Source organism: Rhododendron vialii, chromosome 4a (genome assembly GCF_030253575.1).
Source record: "Rhododendron vialii isolate Sample 1 chromosome 4a, ASM3025357v1".
NCBI lineage: Eukaryota > Viridiplantae > Streptophyta > Magnoliopsida > Ericales > Ericaceae > Rhododendron > Rhododendron vialii.
Window position 1 is genome coordinate 31,662,811 of NC_080560.1, and position 22,090 is coordinate 31,684,900.

The following is a 22,090-nucleotide window of genomic DNA, read 5'->3' on the forward strand; positions in this document are numbered from 1 at the left end:
TCTTATACCATTTCAGATCTGTATTGATATGTACAAAGATTTCATGCGTCAATTTATGAATAACTTAAAAAGGTTGCATGAAATGGATGCTGCTATGGGCGAGCCTGTCGTTGGAAGCCCTGCTCTTCGAAGCCTTCAAGATGGTCCACGGGCAGAACCTGTTGAAGATGAAGGCCATTCGCCACAATTTAGTGGAAATTTTGAACTACATGAATATGAGGACCAGGGGGAGTGGGAGGAGGAGGAGCAGGGGGATCAGATTCATAAGGGGGATGAGGGGGATCATATTAAGGAGCGGGGGGATCAGATTCATAAGGGGGAGGAGGGGGATCATATTAAGGAGAAGGGGGATGAGATTGAGGAGAAAGGGGAGGTGGGGGGGACTTCCAAAATCATGGATGGGTCGGCGTCCTGTAAGCGAAAGCAGGGAGCGGTGGCGATCTCAACTGATCCCACAAAGAGAAAACGTCGAAGAAATGTGAAGCCGAGCCCATCTATTAAATCTCCTTTTGTTGCACAACCCTTCGTCAAGACAACAAAATTAAAGGAAGAAGAAGAATCAGTCATTAACTATCTTATTAGGGGACCGACAAATGATTTAAGGTACCTTTATCTTTTTCGCGACATACCATATTACTTGTAAGGGACAGACAATCGGTTACATTTCTGAAACCATGCTATCTCTTTCCCGATTTTGGTATACTAACAAAATATTTTGGCACAACAGTGAGGTGTTGATCCGTATTGAAGGGGCAAAGTGGCCTCTTACTCACAAGGAAGTTGCTCAATCGTTTAAACTGAGGGGCCTTGTGTGTAATATGGTATGTTCCATACTTCAATTTGTGTTATTTGTGTCATAACGTTGAATAACTGTCATACACTGGACTACACGTAGGTTATGTACACTTTTACGGATTGGCGAATGCTGAAGGAAAGAGCCCATGCGACCAAGGCTCATCCATCACGTCACATTTTCTCTCCAGCCTTTGCGGTAACATATCCTTCTTATTATGGTTAATTTTTTTTGTTTTTTGACTTTATTTCTGATGTATTTCAAAAAAAAATTCCCCAGTCCAATCTACTTGCAACTGAAAGTGACAAGTACAGCAATGTATTGCGGGATGATTGCGACCCTGATAAACTAGGTTATGACGTGTTAAAATGCGACATGGTACGTAACTAATCCCAATATATACCGTATTCCATTGTTTATGATGTGTGCCCCAATGTTATTTTGACCTAATGGTGGCCTATTATTTTCAGCTTTCCTTGCCTGTGCTTGAAAGTGAACATTGGTTTTGCGTGTGCATATCCCTTGTTGAGTCACGCGTTTATATTCTTGACTCAATGAAGCACGCGGGACAAAACTTGGATCAATTGGAGCAAGTTAACATTTTAGTAAGTTGTCGCTGGACCTAATGCATTATATCTTGATTGCCGCACTTGTTATTATACTTACAAACTTGTTTTCAATTTCGATTATAGCAAAAGAATCTATTTGCACTCCTGAAGAAGAGACGTACGCGAAGTTCACGAAATGATTCCCGCATATTTGAAGTTCAATATGCGGATGTGCCACAACAGACAAACTTGTTAGTCATAACTTCCTTGACTTGTGCAACTTATTTTGTCATTCTTTTGGGCGTTGTAGTCATGTCTTTCAATTTTGTTTTTGTAGCCATGATTGTGGAATTTATGTCATGAAGTATGTGGACCGTTGGGATGGTCGAACTTATCCTTCGACTGAACTTCACAGAGGTCATATTCCAACCATTCGTAAAAAGCTTTTACTTCATCTTTCATGGATGAAGCAAATAAGGAAAGAGACTCCATATTAAAAATCATCCCAAGGCAATAAACGTAAGCATATTACTCTTACCTGTGTTTTTATAGTTAATGATATAATTGTTTGTTACCTCATTACATATTGGGATGCTATTTTATTTCAATTTCTGAGGTCTCGATCTCGACTGGGATTAAGAAAGTTGGAAGTCCTTGATAGTTCGAAGAATATGAAAAAAGGGGAATTCCAAGAAAAAGGGATCCTGAAGTAAATATGTTATTACGGTATTTGTTTTGAAGATGTTCACATTGTGTTCAAGAACCTCTGCAGGGACATCTTATTTCTGCCCTTTTTCTGAATGCATTTTGCATGTTTGAAAGGTTGGAATATATGTGCGGATATGATTTTTAGCTAGGAAGTACATAGGTTTTGAAACCTTTAAGGTAGCAGCTTGCTATGTTGTTTTAAACAGCATATAGGGTTGGGTTTTATATATGACACGCTCCATCAAACTTGATTTCTGAACGTGTGTGAAAATTAGAAATAAACTTGGTGGGTACATAGATTGTCTACTATTCCTCATAGACAACTGTATCCCTTTGCAGTAGCACTCTGAGTGTCCCTTCCTTAGCTTTACGGTCGAATGGCCATTTACCTTTTATAAAATGATGAATCTAGATGGGATATCCATGTTACGTCGTCCTTTTACCAAACCCCCAATGTCTTAATGAAGATTTGTTCCAAGAGAATGAGCATTCCATTCCTGCTTAGTTCCATTAAACCAAAGGTTGGCAATATTTATGGACCGAGCTAGGACCTATGTTCGGAACTTACATGAATCCCTTAATTAGGTTGACTTGTGAATGATAGTAGTTGCTTTGTACAGCCAATTTGAGTTCAGCGAATGTGTATGCAGATCCTATGCTATACCATTAGTGAAGTGAAGGTTGAGTTCAATTTTCATATTCCTATTGCACGAAACAAGAATGGCACTATTCGTTTGTGTCCATCACTTTTCACGGGTTTCTAATTTGTCACACTTTTTATGGTTTTCATTTTGTGATATGCTATTCTACAATTTTCGTTTATGTTTTTTCTTTGTTTTCCTAGCTACATGGACTCTCGAAGATGTATCATTTAGCCTTGTCAATATTTCATTGTTGGAGATTATGGGGTATTCGTGGTCAAATTCATGTAGTTGATACTCCTGTGGATTGTGTGCAGGATACTTTGAAGTGATTTTATGGGTTCGTGGGTTCCTTATTGTTCGTGGGTTCCTGATTTGCTACCCAAACGGAGATTGGGTACTTCTCCTTTGTCAGTTAGGTTAATGCACAAATACAAACCCCCCAAATACTACAATTTTTTGAGTTGTAAGGTGCTAGTACATGTGGATGTGGATGGGGACAAATACTACAGTTTCATATATTCTTTTGTTATGAATTGTGACATCTTATATAGCTATTGTCCCGTTGTCTCTTAGTTTTGAGGGCAGTTATTTCTTAAAGTGTGTAGCTATTGCATTTACAATGACGAATTATATGTCAGTTTTTGTGCTGTATCAATTCTGTTATTGATGTTGCAGCTGTTTGCTATTGTATTGTGTTGTTGTTCTGGCTGCTGTAATGAATAGTAGCTGCCCGTTATCTGCTCTTGCTGCTACTGTATTGTGTTGCTGTTTTGTGTATCCTGCTGCTGCTGTTCTATGCTGCTGTTTCTGCTGCTATATCAGTCCAGCAGAATATAACATAACAACTTAATTTCCACAATAGCCTACTTTATTTCATAGGAGCAACATATGTGAATTCACAGAGCAGCTGTCTCTGACAACAAAACATAAAGTTCTTGCATAGATCCAACAATAATACTACCACAATTTATAATTACTAGAATCAATGTATGAATACAATAACTCCTATTCGTCATCAGAATAATCAAATACTTCGGGGTCGGATGCATATTGTGGATTCCTCTTAATTTCTCTAATGAGGGTTTGGAGAGAGAGAGAGAGAGAAGCACCAGGATAACAAATTGTTCACTAACATTTAAGCCTTTGTTCAGTTTGAGTTTTGAGATCTAAAGCAAATACAGTCTAATCTAAGAGTCCAAGTGTCAAGATTACACTTTACCCCTCCATGTATTTATTTATAACTCATCTTCCTATAATGTTATAGTAAATCTTTAGATTAAGACCCTTAAAGTAATCGATCATGAAAACAAGTAACTCTAAAAAAAATTAACAACCTTATTGCACAACGGTGCACAGACGGAGGCCCAATCAACTAAACATATTTACACATGGGTATGCTTGTGTGTGTGTGTGTGTAAATTCATGGCTCATAAATTTATTTTAGACACTCTATTTTGGGACCTCCAAATAAAGTCTCTAAGTTGATATTCCGGATGTTTCTCCAATGAGGAAAAAAATCCTCAAACTTGCAAATTTTATTATTGTGAATTCTTCCGAAGCTTTAAAGAACCAGTGCATTAGGTCTAAAGACACAAGAGTAGCGTTAGCAAAAATGAGTGGCCTACGCCGCATTGGAAGCTGGCGCACGCCATAAACGAATCATCAGGGACGTACACTTGATTAGACAGGGCATGTCATGTCATGACAGCTGGCGTGCGCCATGTTGATGATAGGCTGGAAAAGACAACTCTTAATTTGCAAACTCGATTAGTGGCCTAAGAGAGCTCGTTCACCTATAAAATAGAACAGAAAACTCCTGAACAAGGGTTGGCAGGTATGGTAAGAAAGTTGGTATGAAGGCAAAACTGCACAGTGTGAATAGTATTGCCGTTAGAGTGTTGTTTAGTTGGTAGTTAGGAGGAGAAGATCTCAAATAATGGTGGATCAAAGCTTTGGTTATGTAGTGAGTGAAGCGCACACCTATACACACAACAACATGCAGGGAAGTGGTTCTTGAAAGCTCAAAGAAGGAAAACAAAGGTTCTAGTTGCCTGTAAAGAGGTATGATCTACCTCGTATTTTTTATGTAGCCCCAAGGGGAAATGTCTGGGCCATGATAGTAACTTGTGTTGCTCCCTAAGCCCAAACAACATGTGATACAAAACCAAGAGTTAAAGTTTTAATCCAGAAGGATGTAGCGTGTGCAACATTGTACCTTGTGTACGCCACATGCTTCTGGCGCACGCCATTTTGTTATAAGGCCTGTCCCGATCTGCTGAAAGTGCGGGGTATTCATATATTATGGGTTTTTTATGCTTCATATGGTTCACATAAGCTTGCTGGTTCTCACACTCTAACTCCTCGTAAGCCTGAAAAGATGTTAGTGCACGTTAGATTGACATAGCGCGTGTTGGTTTGATCTTGGCACACGCAAATGGAATCTCGTGTATTGTTCACTTTGTTACAAAAATAGCCAACGTTTTCAATCCTACCATTCTTATGAACTATGAGTAGAGACTAATCGAAAGATTAGGCGAGATGGGTGCTTAACACCTTTTCATCTCATAACCTAGCTCTCGAGCCTAGAAACGAACTCTGGTAGAAGCAGACCGATTGTCTCGCGTCTAGCCATTGAAAAATGGCGGTTTCTAGGGCTAACCTCAAACCTGAGTGCCACTTGATGGCGGTAAAAATGGCAGTTTCTAGAGCTAGCCTCAAACCCGGGTGCCGCTTGATGGCTGTTGGTCTAAGCCGTATGATGAGCCCCATTAACGCTTGAGACACTTGACGGGGAAGCTATTGAACAAGTGCGACTAACCTACGTCATCCAGTAACACCTTTCGCTCCCATTCTCAATTTTTATTCTTACAAATTTTTGGCAGTTGAAATAGTTTAATAGTCACTACTTGCGGATTATCTCTCAATTCTTGCTCTAACAAAGTTTTAGTAGTTGAAATATTTTCAAAGTCGCTTGCTTGCGGATTACGTGACTAAGGGTGAGTTCAAGCTATATTTTTTGTCTTCGGATAGATGTCAAAATACCACTCATTTCCATTAGAAATATCAAAAATACCATTTAGACAACAAAGTTAAGGAAATGAGTTGTCTCGAATAATGCATTTATATTTGGACTAAGGGGGGATTTGGATTTGGATTGAAAAGTCAAATAGTAACTTAATTTTTATCTTTATTCAAAAAAATTCGCATTTCTTAGTTTTGCATCAAACTTTTGTCACTTATTGATTCGTCTCAGCAAGAGGAATTGAAAAGTATAAAATTTTGATTGAAACTCATAATTTTTTTTAAAAAGACAAAAAAAAGTTTAAAAAAAAAAGGTTGTCTTTTTTACTTATTTTTATCTTTATTCAAAAAATTAGGAGTTTCAATCAAAAAAATTTACTTTTCCGATTCTACTCGTCGAAACGAATCAATGTCATCAAAGTTTGACACAAAACAAACAAATGCAAAAAAAATTAAGTTACTTAACTTTTCAATCCAAACACATCCTAAAATACTCACTCCGTCCCATTTTGATAGTCCCGTATGAAAAGACGTGCAATTTTTTAATAAAAAATAAAGTATTTTTGTTCATAGTTTTTTGAATATTTGTGCACCAAATTAAAAAATTAATCGAGATGTTTAATTTGGTATGAAGAAACTCAAAAAATTGTGCACATAAGTAATTTATGTTATTATCCAAAAATTATATGTCTTTTCGCAAAGAACAACTTTTTGAAATAGAGGGGTACCAAATATATGATCGACACAATAGCGTAAACTCACCCTAACCCGAGGCAAATGCCTCTCGAATCGAATCCTTTCGAGTTGAGTTTTGTTCATCCTCCACTTAAGAATGTGAAAATTATCCCATTTTCTATTGGTTAAAATGGTGTGGATTCTACCACAAAAATAATGTCATGCTTATTAAAAAAGTGTATTACATGATAAGCATAACACAAAATTGCACTTAATCCTCTCGCTTCTCAAACCATATAAAACCCACCGGAAAAATGTTCCAACAGAAAAAACGGTTGGCCAGTAATGAAAGACTTACTGGTCATCCTAGCCTCCTCCTCCTTCCTCCACCCTCCAAACCACCACCGCCGCCGCCAGAACTCCACTCCCTTCCCCAAATCCAAACCCTCCCCTCTCCCTCCCCCCAGCCCCACCAAAAAAATCACCCCTCCTCCTAATCCTAATCCGAAACCACCCCCTCTCCTCTTCACCGTTCGATGGGACCCCTCCTCCGCCTCCCTCCACGACAGCCGCATCAAGTACCATGCCGACCTCGCCTCCAAGCTCGCCGCGTCCGGGAGGTTCCAGGACTTCCTCCTGGTCGCGGAGAGCGTTGTAGCCTCAGGAATCGAGCCCTCGGGGTTTCTAGGGTTGCTGAGCACGGAGCTCGTTTCGGCCGGGATGGCACGGCTACTTGGCCAGGAGGGGATGGTTTGGAGCCTCGTCGAGGTTTTGAGGGGTTCGGACAGGCTAGGGTTTGGTGCACTGAAGGTGCTTGATGGAGTGAGTCCAGAGACTGTGACGAAGGAGGTTGCGCGAGAGTGTAGGAGGATTTTGAAACACGGGGATGTGGAGGAGGCGGTGGAATTGATGGAAACTCTTTCAGGTGAAATGTTGATGGTGTAATTGAGTTGATGGAAACAATTGCATTGTGTGTTGTTTGTTGTATCTATCGAATAGCTTAATATACATTGTTGGGCCCATTTTCTAATAATTTAAGCTTTTGGGACAATCGGTAACTTAACATGGTATCAGACGTAAAGTTCCAAGAGGTATTGGGTTCAAGTCTCTTTATTTTCATTTGTTCCCTGTTTGTATTACGTTTCTCCTCGTTGCATTCTTTCACCGTATGGATGTTTCCATCTTCGCGTGCAAGACAAGGTTGCACGTGAGGGAGGGAGGGAGTGAGTGTGTTGTATAGCTTGATATGCATTGTTGGGTCATTTTCCTAATAGATTAAGCTTTTTGACAATAGGTAACTTAACACTCGCAGTAGATGCTTTAAGGTCAATGTGGGTTATATTGCATGTAATGATAGCCTCCCTTTGATCAGATTGATTGCGTTGACCACTTGACCTGGAACACGTTCAGATTCTCCATCCAACTATCCAACTTTTTGTCCCATCCTTATTATTGATGCCATGTCGCCACAATGTGAATTCAATGCTAATCTTGTCACTTTTCTTGAACATAGGTCCTGTTTTTGATTAGTCAGGCTATGAAAGGGTTATGCAACCTAATGAGTAATCCATGAGACAAATAGTGAGAGGATTACCAATTCTACATCCCAAGATGGTGTGTATCCCATGATTTGTGGGATTAGTAGTCCAAGTTATTCGCAATACATCCACCAATAGTTGCATTCAAATGCCTGGGGTCACGTTGTAGATGTAACCCAATGCCATGTCTGATCCGACCAATACCTTAGATAACTGTGTCAATTGATGTTTGTTAAAGCTGAATACTCTTCTTAATAATCAAAAGAAAAAGACTGATGGACTGGATTTATGGTGATGTGGCAGAACAGTATGGCGGGACAGAGGATGGAGGCAAAGTATCCTAAGCCACTCTGTTAGTTTTGGCGCTTCTACAGACTTCATGCCTTCTATAAATCTACTTAGATAACACAAAGATATCGGTCTTGGGTAGCATTGACATAAAGCAGATAGTATTAGGGATATCTCCTATTGGATGATAAGTTTTTTTTTTTGTGTTCAGGCTTCTATTTCCCGATCAGAGAACTGGTGGAGCCATCTGAGATTGTAGGACTTTGCGTGAGAAAACGTGACCCAGATTTAGCTATAAGGTATAAATCCGGTCTTCTATTGTCTGCAAGGTTGTGTCATTGAGACCGCCTTTCTTGTTCCCTTGTTGGTGCAATTCCTGGTTCCGGTGTGCATAACTAGATAATCTTATTGTTTATGTCAGTTTTTCTCCTTGGTTTAATGAATTTGTAGCCATGAGATAAATGCTTTAGCTTGACAGCACTTGACTTTTTGGTAAGTTCATAGAGATGCGCATCAACTTCTTTCAGATGTTCATCATATATATTACTATGTCAAAGGCTTTATCAAATGTATGCAGCAATAGATGTGATAATCAGGATTTAGAAGGTATTTTGCAGACAGATTTTGTTTTGTGAGAGCACACAATCTAGGACAAGCTATTTTGCAGACATATTTGTTTATGTAAGAATCTAGGACATGCTATTTTGCAGACAGCTATGGTATGTAAGATCACACAATCTAGGATAGTATTCACCACCACCTGCATAAATGTTTTCGATTTTTCCCTTTGTCTGGCCTATCACAGTATGCCATATGTTCCAAATTCACTTTTCAACTATATTCTTTGTCATTCATATCTTTTGGCAAGCTCTTCCTACTAGAGCTTTCAATATAAACCACCTGGCTTATTCCTTATAGTCCTATCAAGCATGCTTGTTAACTCTTCCCTCTTGTTATTAGCTTATTGAGGCTGCTAGATTTTGTCAAATGTCTTCCCCAATCTCATTGTTCTTAGCCTTTCAAGTCAACATCACAAGTTTTAAATATTAGGTTATAGTTTTGGGAATACTCCTTTTCTTCAACTAGTTCGAAGTACCAACTTGTGCTGATGTCCTTCAGGTTTGTGGAGGTTTCACAGGCTACACACTGTTTGAGTAGAACCAATATATTGCAGGACCGAGTTTTGATCAAAGTTAGATGAATATCATGTACTGTAATTTTAAACAGAGTACATCTGAGACTCTTTTCATTGTCTTAAACCTGAAATATACTAAGAAAGTAAGAGTGTAGTTCCTTTTTCTTAAAGAGCGGTGTAACTGTGTCAAGGCAACTGTAGGCTTAGGAAAATGAAGTGCAGCTACTGAACCACCAATCATCCCTGGCCCGCATGATTTTGCTGTCTCTATCATATATCCATGGAGTGAAATATTTTGTTCTGTTCATGAATTGTAATTGGCCCCTACGAAAGCACTGTTGGATTGCTATTCTAATTGTGTATTTTTTTGAAACTTTAATATGTGTTGTTAAAGTATGTAGTAGAAATGTAGGGTTGGGTGTTCATTAAAATGTAGGCTATTTCCTTTCATTATAACCTGTTTAACTATGCTTATTTTTTGCAGGAAGGTGTTAACTGTTAAGCAATAGCTCGAGTTACTATTTTAATCACTCTTTATTGTGTTTTGTCGTATTTTGTAGGTATGCGTGTATTCATCCTCATGGTCATATAGTTTTCTGTACCATTATTCATGAGTTTGGGAAGAAAGGGGATATGATGTCTGCATTGACTGTATTTGAAGCCTCCAAGCAGAAGTTGAGTGGTCCTAATATGTATGCTTACCGCACAATAATTGATGTTTGTGGTCTTTGTGGGGACTACCTCAAATCTAGGTCCGTTTATGAGGTACTGGCCTGGTAATCTTTCGAAAAATTAATTTCATTCGCGAAATTTCATTTTTGGGTTCCTTTTGGGCATTATCTGCAATTTGTTGATCCATGTACTACTGTGTAAGTGTAATAATTGGCATGTGGAAATTTGAAGTTTCTATTTGCTATGGTCCTTGTATTGCTGCTTTTGCAGTCTTTGTCATTTTTTACTCCTAAATTATTTGGCCTTGGGCAAATTTTGGTTCACAATCACATTGTAGCGTTTCTTAATGATGATGATCGGTACGGTTTGGTCCCTCATGTTCTGTAGAGTGATTGCATTGTGTTTATGTACGTGCCAACTGCCTATATATACTATTGTGGGTTTAGGGTGGCTTGTATCTTGTATTCTTGTTTCCTCACTTATTGCTGTTCTGACAAACTTACCAAATAGGAAAATGGTCATGAATCCTGATGACGCTTAACATTTATATGCTTTGATGCAAACATTGTCAGTCCATGTGCATAAATTAACTAATCATAGGATGTGAGCATAAGCTGTTTCTGCAACCATTAGCAGCAGAGATCCAGGTGTACATCTTTAGTTCTTTCAAAGTTGTCTGTGTAGTTTGGAAGATAATTTTTTTGTTTCAGTCCCAATCTTCTAGCTATATAGAAGATCAAGAGCTGGTTAATTTAAAGTAGTGTTTGGTTACGATATTGACAAGATCAACATAAACGAATTGGAGGTAGGTCTTACACACAGATTAAAAAGGAGGGACTGAAGCCTAATGAAAAATTGGGCATGATGGAGCCATTCCAGGCTTTTATTTACTCTGCATAACTATACATTTAATTCATGCAGAACTGCTTTTATGCCACCATATAAATTCCTGACAACGTGTACCTTTTGAATTGTTTACTTTCATACGCGGTGATTTCATTAATCTAAATTAAATGATCAATCTAAATTAAATGATCCCACAATATCCTGTTCTCTTGTGACAATCTACACAAAAGATACTTGACTTGCATTCTGATTGGTTCGTGAAGTCAACACTTGGGGTGATTATTCTAAGCAGGGACGGATGTACATGGGGGCACGCGGGGGCGCGTGCCCCCACTCGAAATAAAAATATTTTAAAAAAATATTTATGTATAAATTAGCATAATTATGAAAGTGTGCTAATTTATAAACATACACACTTGTATATATCCCAAAAATACACATATAGAATTAGTTTTATGCTTGAATTTCATCATATATGATGCATTTATACTTGTTACTTTACAAGCTGTTTGTCTATTTGGAGCTATTCTTTCTTGATTCTCTTTATTTTTAACCACCTCGGAGAAATATTTTAAAATAATGACATTAACAAAACTAGCTTGATCATTCTAAAATTTGTTAATATTCATTTAAAACATACTTTAAAAATTTTGTCTGAAATTCTGTGCTCATTTTTACCTAATTTAACTTAAAGTACGCTTTATAAACTTTTGTAATTAGTAATGCATGCTTTAATTTTGAACGATCTTACTATGGTTGACTAAAAAAATAAACTTTCGTCATTATAATTAACAGGTGCCCTCACTAGGGTACATTCCTGGATCCATCCCTGATTCTAAGAGCAAATATATGCATAGGAAGGTGTTCTTAGATATTTATGCTGCCATTACATTTAATTTCTGCTGCAGGAGTTACTTGCTAAAAAGGTCACCCCAAACGTTTATGTCTTCAACAGCCTCATGAATGTGAATGCCTGTGACTTGAGCTACGCAATGCATGTTTACGAGCATATGCGAGTAATCTCTCTCTCTCTCTCTCTCTCTCTCTCTCTCTCTCTCGCGCGCGCGCGACACACACAAAGGTCAACCCCCACTTGGCTGCAAGCACACAAAAAGGTTCATGATCAACCCCCACTTGGCTACTCTGTGTATGTTTTATCTGATGAGTGGACTTTCATGTTACAACTAGAATCTATACAGAATGGTAGGGAATATGTCATAAAGTTGTTATCTTTGCATATCTTTGATGATAGAATATAAGGATTGAACGCCCTAGGGATCACCATTGTCCCATCATTTCTCTTTCTTTCTGTTATTTTTCTCACTTTATGGCTTAGTAAATAATAACCCTTTTTTTTTTCTTTTCCCAATTGTCATTTGATGGAGGTACATGACTGACTGACATGTGGGTGAATTTTCTCAAAATTCTTTTACTTTAATCATTTTCTGTTTTTCTCTTATCTACACACAGACTATTGCCCTGTAGTCTCATCTTCAAGATGATTTTACTCATTTTATCCCAATGTCCAGACTCTTGGTGTCACAGGTGATATGACATCTTATAATATCCTTCTGAAATCATGCTGTCTTGCTGCAAGAGTTGATTTAGCCCAAGACATTTATCGCGAAGTCCAACATTTGGAATCAACAGGAGTTCTAAAATTGGACGTCTTCACATACAGCACAATCATAAAGGTACATTCCACCGTAACTCTATTAACATAAAATGTTCAGTTTCTCCTTAACCATTCATTGTTTTCCATTCCTTTTTGCTCCTCTGATCCTGCTAGTTTCACATCTTGGTATGAATTAGGTTAAAGAATTAATGTGGCGTCTTGGTATTAATTAGGCTAAAGAATTAATGTGGTTTGTTGTTTTCAAGCTGATGCATCAAAGCTCCAGGTCTTTGCAGATGCAAAATTATGGCGAATGGCATTGAAAATCAAAGGAGATATGCTATCATCGGGTTTCACTCCCAATGTGGTTATATGGTCATCACTAATCAGTGCATGTGCAAATGCAGGCCTTGTAGAGCAGGCAATTCAGTTATTTAATGACATGCTTCTGGCTGGTTGTGTACCTAATTCACAGTGTTGCAATGCGCTTCTTTATGCTTGTGTTGAGGGTCGCCAGTACGACAAGGCTTTTCGACTTTTCCGGTCCTGGAAAGAAAGTGGGTTTGATGTCAATGTATGTAGTAATGCTTGTGTGGAGCATGCACGTGGAAATTCCAGTCACACCATGTCAAATTCCACATCCACTTCACATAATTTAAACAACTCTAGGAAAGCTCCCTTTACACCTACGACTGCAACATATAACATCTTGATGAAGGCTTGTGGTACAAATTACCTCCGTGCAAAAGCTTTAATCGACGAGATGAATGCAGTAGGCCTTTCTCCAAATTATATAAGCTGGACAACTCTAATCAATGTCTGTGGGGGCTCAAGGAGTGTTGAAGGTGCTGTGCAGGTAAATACGTTGTAGCAATTTTTCCTATATTTGATTACCATGTCAAGAGTGTATTTGGCCTTTCAAATTTTGTAGACTAAGAAGAGCGTATACGGATCTTGGACACAGACACAACATGACATGACACAGATATGCAAGCATGTGATTTTTCCTAAAATTAGGACAGGGACACGTTGAGGGTACATTAAATACATATAAATAAAGAGATGTTTATATTCATTTTATATACATATGAAATTCATCTATAATTATTCTTTTTGGAGTAAAGACTAAAAAGTCCAATGAAAAAAATGAGATAGCAGATTGTGGTTGGTACGTGTCCGGCATGTGTCGGAGTGTGTCCAAAACGTGTCCGACTCAAAAGAAAATAATTTAATTCTCGGACACATATTTCCATGTGTCCGACACGTCTGCGATATGAATACGAAAGGCCGGGAGACGTGTTCATGCTTCATAGGTTGTAGATATAACATCCACTACATGCATTTATGCTGGGGGCAGAGAGTGAACCTTTTTTGGCCCTTTTAGTACGAGAAGATATTTGCAACTTAATCATTTGCTTAGGCGATATTTTATTTAACCACATCTTTTTGTTTCCAAGTGGTTTATGGTAGTTATAATTTTGTTTTTGGATTAACAATGCGTGGTAGTCTTGTTCGCTAGGACCGATCTGTACTCTCTGTTTTTCTCGTTTCTTTAATATTTAGTATGGTGGACTTTAACAAGATAACGTGACACTAGAGCTATTCTGGAAGAATTCCGACATTGCTGTAGTTCGATTGTATTACATGCTTACAACATCAGGAATGGCGAAGACTCGGTAAAATGTGGAGGATGCTTTGTGATTAGAAGGTTTAGGATAACTGGATAAGCCTACCAATAGGACACACCCAGTATTAGAGGATAGGGAATGTTGAGATGATAGTCAAACAGAAGCAAACCGCTGTTATGATTATCGTTGTTTAGAATGTGGGAGAAGAGGGATCTAAAAGCACTCTTCCATAGCATCAGAATGGGCATGAGTAGAAACAGAAAAAAGGACCAACCACCCCAACTTCCTCTGCATCGCAAACCACCACAATGCACCCCAACCTCCACATCTGTCCCTCTCTCTTTACCACCACACTTTGTCATTGCATGCCAGCACAACCATCCTTTGTATGTGACCACTGATCCACCATGGCACTATTCTCACATGCCATTTAACCAGTTCACTCCACCATCAGTAGTGGCCACAACCACCACAATCACAAAATCTCAATCACCACATCTCCAATAAGGTTCTTGCAAAAAGATCCCAATAATCAATTCTCCAGAAATGCTGAGTCAAATTCTTCTGAAAAACTCCGTAATCAATTCTTCAAAACCCTATTCCATTCCTACATCGACATGGTGGTTTCTCTTGGTAATTATGATGGGTTGCAAAAGGCATGGGGAAGGAAGAGATGGGGATACATATAGCAGCAGAGTATGTAAGTGGGGGGAAGTGTAAAAAGATGATAGGGTGAGGTGGGTTACCTCCAACTTCTCATCATCCTTCTTTCCCGGTTTATCTCACAACCACCATGTCGTACACTAGCCCGATGCTAACCATAACTGTTACTTATGATCATTCACATTTCTTTTCAGCTCTTGCGTGCTATGGAGCAGCAATGTCTCTCTTTCTCACTTACGTGAGCCACCAAATCCTCATCATCGTCATTCGGGAGACGTTCATGTTATGGTTTGTTTGTATGGTTGTTTCGGGAGAAACTGCGTTGAAGGGGATTCAATCTGTTTGTCCCATTTATTGAGAGCCTATCACTCTGCCAATATTCCAATTGGTCGCCAACCCAAATCTCCACGCATACAGGATAGAATTTCAGATTTGCACGTGCATATCCATGGAGAGAGAGTATAGTGAGTTGTGGGTGAAGGGTGGGGGCACAATGGTGGTGAAGATGAGTTTTGTGTGGTTGTTGCGATGTGTTGGTCCCATTCTATTTAGAGCCTATCACTTTGACAACATTCCAATTGGTTGCTAACCCAAATCCCCCAATACCATTACACTAGGCACGCATACAGGACAGAACTTCAGACTTGCACATGCATATCCATGGAGAGAGAATATACTAAATTGTGGGTTAAGGGTGGGGGCACAATGGTGGTGAAGATGAGTTTTGTGTATTGGGTTGAGGGTGCAATGAAGGTGAGAATGAATTTTGGGTTTTGGGTGGTTGTTGATCAGTTGTTATGATCACTTAATGAAGGTTTTCTAAATAACTGACCCGTCATTTGTGGATTTTGTAAGTGAGGTTCTTAATTGGGGTAAAGTAAGCATCTTCAGTTTTTTCTTTTTTCTTTTTTCTTCCCGGATGTAACGCTTTTCTAAGTGGTCAGCAAAAAATGGGACACCAATTTCTCAAGTGAAGAGAACCACTGGCATCCAGTAATTCACAAGTAAAAGGACTTGGGAGTGTCAGTTATCGTAAGACATAATATCCTGCCCAAGATACAAGGTGAGGTGGTCTAGACTCTAGTCCAACAACAAATTTGAACTCAATTTGAATGTGTTAAGGGTCACAGAAGCCAGGAGTAATGTGATGTATGTTTCTTATCTGAGGACCTACTACCCAACCGAGGTAAACGGTCATGAAAACAATAAGTGAAATCAATAGTGTAATAGGAGAGGTTGACTTCAAATTAGTTTATGAGGATATTGTCTGTATTCGGTAAATCTTTTTGCCCATATGGTGATATAAATTCTCTAATAACTCTGTTTTTTTCTTCCAGTGCAGATTTTGAGTTCAATGCGTGAGGCTGCTGGTCAACCTGATGTCATTGCATATACGACAGTCATCAAGGTTCAAGCTTTTTTGTAATAGTATAAAATTTACTTGTTCCAGTGATGCAATCTCTTAACATGCACACTTAATGAGATGCTTCGTGCAATGCATTATTATGGATTATTTTGGCCCTGTATGTTGATGTACCTTGTCATTGGTTTACAGGTTTGTGTGAAAAGGAAATTTCTAAACACAGCATTCATCTTGTTTGAAGAAATGAAAAGATATCAAATAAGACCGAATTTGGTAAGTGCTATGAATTCTTAACAGGTGCTTTCCCAGTTGCATTTGTGGAAGTTAGATGTAGCATTGGTTGAAGATAGTATTAGACAAAGTTGAGATACTTTGTCGGCATGCAACTTCGAGAGAAAAACGAAACTAGGTAGTGACCCCAGGAACCTGGATTGGGGCTTGTAAAGTTTGACCACTTTCCATTTCTTTAGGTCACTTTGATAGTTCAAATAAATTGAGTCAAATGCAGACCATGACTTTGGAGAGAGGATGCACCCATTCACTGATTCCGGCTCCAGCCACAGGTAATAAACGTTACTACGTCTACCACAACAAGGACGTCATCTGATTTTCAAAAGAGAGCTTGCTCTGCTTCCCACCAAGTCCTTATGGTTACTTACAGGACAATTGGAATATTGGCAGTCTGAAATTTGAATCTCATTCTGTTTTTGTTTCTCACTATTTTCTTAAGATTAGTAACTGGAATGACGGCAATTTTTTTCCCTCACACGTGGCTGCATGTAATTATTAGAAGCAATAAAACTCAATCACAGATGTATGAATTCTGTAATTTGTTACGGCAATTTTTTTCCCTCACACGTGGCTGCATGTAATTATTAGAAGCAATAAAACTCAATCACAGATGTATGAATTCTGTAATTTGTTATGGTTATTGTTTCAGGTGACCTACAAAACGCTTTTAAGAGCTCGAAGCAGATATGGTTCCCTGCAAGAAGTCCAACAATGCCTAGAAATATATCAGGATATGCGCAAAGCAGGGCAAGTTCTCCAGTAAACTAGTCATTGATTTTTCACGTTGGTTTCTTTGGTTACCTATGGTTATTTTAACTTGTGGCACTTATTCCATGTATTGACGCAGCAGAATTCACGAAGAGATTAGTTGTGAACTAATCAGAACGAGATAGGTACTCTTAGCCACCAGCAATTCTTGAATCCACAAGAAGAAAGACAAAAGTCTGAAATATTATTGATGAAGAGTTGAATAATTGAATAGGTTACAAGTCTTTATAAGACCCTAACCCCATAAATCCTACTGAAAAAGAAATCATAAATCATGCCAAAACAAGCGGCATTAAATAAAAGATATTTCCTAATTAATTAAAATAAAATCCTAATTTTTGTAGACCAAGAATCCTAATAAAGGTAGAAATCAAAATCAAACCGAATACGGAAAGTTAATAATTCTAACCTAAACGAAAATATTCCCAGTCAAAATCTTATTCTAAAACAATAGAAATAAAATACAAAAACTCTCCATTTTTGTCCTACATCAAGTATATATGGTTAACAGGCCATTTCTGTCTTTTGTCGGTTGCCCAGTTCACTTTCTGTTTTGTTTACACAGTGTAATGTTAATCCTTGGGAGTGGAATCTCCACTAGAAATGAAATTTAAGTTCCAGTTGGCATGAAGTTAACATTTTTGTTTGCTTCCATTCTCAAAAAGAATTTTTCAAAAAATACCCCCTAGATTCCTCCTACTTCCAACATTTCTCTCTCTATCTCTCTCCACTTATTACCCCTACTATTTTTCAAAAAACATTTCAAATTTCAATCCAAACAAAGCATAATTACATATGTAAAATTTGTCGTGTGGAGAGATTACCTATTCTTCACTATCTATTTGTCACGAAAATCTTCCTATGTAGCAGGCTAGTGGCTATTCTGATTTCTGAATAACTGAAAGCATGCAAACTCAATATTCTGAAAACGTTCTCCTAAATTGGCATGTTGTCAATCAACTGTCTATTTAGAGCTGGGACTCCTCTGAAGCTAAATATTTATGTCCTACACAATGTACTTATCAGTTATTACTATCAAGGCAGGTTCAGTGATTTCATATCTGTGGAAAAATAAATTGATTTGGATGGAATGAACGCGAACCAGTTGATTGACTCCCTTGTTTGTTCTTTTAGTTTCAGCGATATCACTTTACATAACTGCAGTCCCAATATTGCCCTCTATCTTTTAAATTATAAGATGAAGGTAAATATATCTTGATATGGTAAAATCCCATTTAATGACATATACAGCAACAAAACTATGGTAGCTAGTGTCTTCTCTATCTTGATAACTGTTGCCGTTGCAATGTGGCCATATCTGATTCTGTAGCAGGCTTGCTCTCCTATACCACGGTCCACATGGACTAGTCATCTATGCCACAAGGTGATCTCCAGAATGAAATTTTCAGCCTAACCCATCATGTACTTGACAGTATGCACGCCACATTTAGTAAATATGTTCGATGAAGGGATCATGACTATACACCATATGGTTACAGAAGTATTGGTTGCTCTTGTTGCTTGCTGAACCGTTGTTTTACTTCGTAAACTCATGCTGCTCGTTAAATTTATACACGAATTATAAGTTTCCTATGAGTGCTTGTATACTCTAGATATGAACGTGAGCTCCATTTTCGTTTATTACTTTATTCCAATGCAGTTGCTGTCTGTATGATGCATTACCAATTTTGCAGGTACAAGCCCAACGACTACTTTCTTAAGCAACTCATAGAAGAGTGGTGTGAAGGAGTAATACAGAATGACAATCAGATTGAGAGCAAGTTCACTTCTTTCAAGAAAGCCGACTTAGGGGGACCTTATAGCTTGCTTCTTGAGAAGGTTGCAATACACTTGGAAAAGAGAAATACTGAAAGCGTGGTGATTGATCTGCAGGGTCTCACAAAGGTACAAGGATCATAGTCAATTGACTAGATGCCTTTTCAACATTGTTATACACTTATACCTGGTATTGCCGGTGATGAAAAATTAATTAATGCCCACCAATGTACCTCAAAGCTTCCTTATTAAAGCAGAAGCTCCGCAGTAAGTCTGGCAGACACAAAGGTCATGTTTTGTGGATAGCTAGATATACTTTATTTGGCCTATTTTCTAACAGCTTAAGCTTTTAAGCTAACTTGTTATGCGTTACAGAGCTTTAGTTATGGAAGGGTTTAGGTTCAAATTTCTCCGTTTGCATTTATTCTCTGTTGCATCTATTCTCCTTTCCACATTGTGTTTCCCTCTATGTTTAGCTGTCTGCATATGTCTGCATCCCCATGGGCAAGAGGAGGTTGCACGTGAGGGAAGATTTTGGATAACTTGATATACATTGTTGGCACGTTTCTTAATGGCTTTAACTTTTGGGAGATCTAGTGAATTGACATCTGACGATGTTATCACTTGACAGAGTTGTTTTAAAATACCCCAAGTCACTCAATCTACTCTTCTTTCATAGGCAACTGACCTTATCACCATTTATTGTGTTTCTAATTGTCAAAAGTGGGTAATTTTGCGCTTTGATAGGTTGAAGCTCGAATTGTCGTTCTTGCGGTTCTGCGTATGATCAAAGAAAACTATGCCCAAGGTGCGAATGCTCATTTTACATGAGATTCTGGAAACATAGATGTTTTACATGTAGTTTTTACGCATCGTAAAGGAGCAAATCTATTGTTGACAATGTTCTGAGAATTGTCGTGTTCCACTGTTTCATGGTTGCAGGATGTTCACTAAAAGATGACTTGTTCATCATCGTAGGAGTCAAAAAAGCTGATACGATGAATGTCAAAGACGAATCCAAAGTTGAAGATGCTATAATCAAACTTCTGAGGAATGAATTCGGGCTTGAGGTAATTTTGGGGGGACCTAAACAAGTCTTTTTGGGTGCCTCTTTCGATTCATGTGCAAATGAGCAAAAAATGGTAGGAAGTGAGAGGCTCCCAACAGAGCAGCAAATTTCTCCCCGGAGACCTGCAGTTTTACAAAGGTTGAAGGTTACAAGGAAATCGTTGCTTTATTGGTTACACAAACGAGTAGCTAATTAGAAGGTGATGTTATTTAATTTTTAGCAACCCCAGATCTCGGATATAAAATGGTGGTTAGCTTTATTGTTATCTTCAGCCTTCCACCTGAAGCAGGAATAATGCATCTGATGCCATGTAAATTGTGTTGTATGCTACCTTGTGTAGTTTGAACTCTTATGAAATGAAAATGCTCTTCCCATCTCCTCCTTTCTTTTCTTGTACACAGTGAATGTTTCAATTGGCAACTTACCTGTGAATTTTGATGGCAACCATCCCATGTCTCAAACCAACTGTGTTGCCAAACCCCACACATCTCTATTTGGCGCAACGTAAAAATTTCAAATTCCTTTCAATAGGAGTCAAGACCGTTGTCCGGCCGACCGGTGCAACCAATTATTTCTGTCCCTACGTGACTGTCGGATTGACTTGTTTTAATACTTTCCTATAGAAAGGGATGTTATGGAGTTCTATGATTGGTTCCTTTGGAGAGCTCTTTGTTCGGTGGCTCTTGGAGAGTCAGCTTATCAATGTATCTTAGTTGTACAAAGCGGAAGCGGATGCGGATGCGGGGCAGGGGAATATAGAAGCTTTCAAGGTTGGGAGTGTGTACATATATTCCGAAAGTCTGTTCACACATACCTTTTTAAAACAGATTGTGCACAAATCACGATGCGGGGCCCACTCCGGGTCCTATACAAACGATCCGACCCGTTCATAAGGAAAATTCTAAAATCAGCCCAGTGGGCTGACAATAATGAGTGTGTGAATGCGTATTAAAAGGTATAAAAAGTACACAGAAATATGTGTTTTCCTTGTCTTCTAGTGTGCTTATCGTCAACTCAGTGGACTGACAATAGCAAGACCGTTCATTAAATGTAAAACATTTTTTCAAAAATTCCCGCGAAAAGAAAAAAAAAACTCAATCCAATACCTATAGGTGTTCGATCCAATCATCTAACTTTTCATTATTATCTTGAAATATGAATGAAAAGTTAAATGATTGGACCGAGCATCTATGGGCAGATGATTGGACCGAGCATCTATAGGCATCGGATTGAGCTGATTTTTCACGAGAACCCTTGAAAAAATATTTTACATTTAATGAATGGATCAGATCGTTTGTGTGAGACCCGTAGTGGGCACCACATCGTGATCTGTGCAGGATTTGATTTAAAAAGGTATATGTGGGTAGCAGCTCTCACATATGTTATGAAAATAATGTGCATAGAGCACTTTGAAAGTCCAATCATTTTAGAAAGTAGAAATACAGGTCGAAGTTCTTGTATGGTTGCTTGTTTGTTTATTCTTCTCTACTTGATTGTCATAACAAGAGAACCCAACACATAGGGTTGCGGTAATTCACTGAAGGATAGGAACGACCGACTATCGTATGGGTATCTTATGAACTTTTCATTGTTGTTGTTCTACTTCTATCCAACTTTCCTTTAAGGTAATCAGTTTCTTCAATGTATTTAAGTTATCAGAAATGTTACACACACAGCAAAAGTGCACAGATTTTGTGCCCAGATTTTTTGTGGGGCCCACTACGGGTCCCACAAAAATAATCCAAGCCGTTCATTAAATGTAAAATATTTTTTCAAGGGCCTCTTCAAAAAAACAGCTTAATCTAACACCTATAAGTGCTTGATTCAATCATCTAACTTTTCATTATCCTGAAATTTGAATGAAAAGTTAAATGATTGAATCGAGCACCTATGAGTATCGGATTGAGATGATTTTTCGCGGGGGCCCTTAAAAAAATGTTTTACATTTAATGAACGGCTCGGATTATTTGTGTGGAACCCGTAGTGGGCCCCACAAAAAATCTGTGCACAAAATCTGTGCACTTTTGCTGTGTGTGTAGCATTGCTGTT

At 38.4% G+C, this 22,090-nt stretch overlaps 2 protein-coding genes and 1 long non-coding RNA gene across 3 annotated transcripts; all 3 read left to right on the plus strand.

Annotated features, from left to right (window-relative positions):
- Positions 1-82: 82 nt before the first annotated feature.
- On the plus strand, positions 83-1,704 carry LOC131323908 (uncharacterized). The gene is made up of 6 exons (XM_058355745.1): positions 83-603; positions 728-821; positions 896-991; positions 1,073-1,171; positions 1,264-1,398; positions 1,486-1,704. Exons 1-6 carry the CDS (start codon positions 83-85, stop codon positions 1,702-1,704), a joined length of 1,164 nt encoding a protein of 387 aa, XP_058211728.1.
- Positions 1,705-6,717: 5,013 nt separating this feature from the next.
- LOC131322140 (pentatricopeptide repeat-containing protein At5g02830, chloroplastic) lies at positions 6,718-20,423 on the plus strand. Its single transcript, XM_058353330.1, has 12 exons — positions 6,718-7,314; positions 8,427-8,514; positions 9,911-10,115; positions 11,777-11,884; positions 12,398-12,562; positions 12,770-13,339; positions 16,117-16,182; positions 16,330-16,410; positions 17,078-17,175; positions 18,891-19,101; positions 19,720-19,780; positions 19,915-20,423. Exons 1-12 carry the CDS (start codon positions 6,735-6,737, stop codon positions 20,235-20,237), a joined length of 2,556 nt encoding a protein of 851 aa, XP_058209313.1. The 5' UTR covers positions 6,718-6,734; the 3' UTR covers positions 20,238-20,423.
- On the plus strand, positions 8,522-9,904 carry LOC131322141 (uncharacterized). Its single transcript, XR_009198707.1, has 3 exons — positions 8,522-8,821; positions 8,930-9,466; positions 9,501-9,904. It is a non-coding gene; the product is annotated as an uncharacterized LOC131322141 (long non-coding RNA).
- Positions 20,424-22,090: the final 1,667 nt, after the last annotated feature.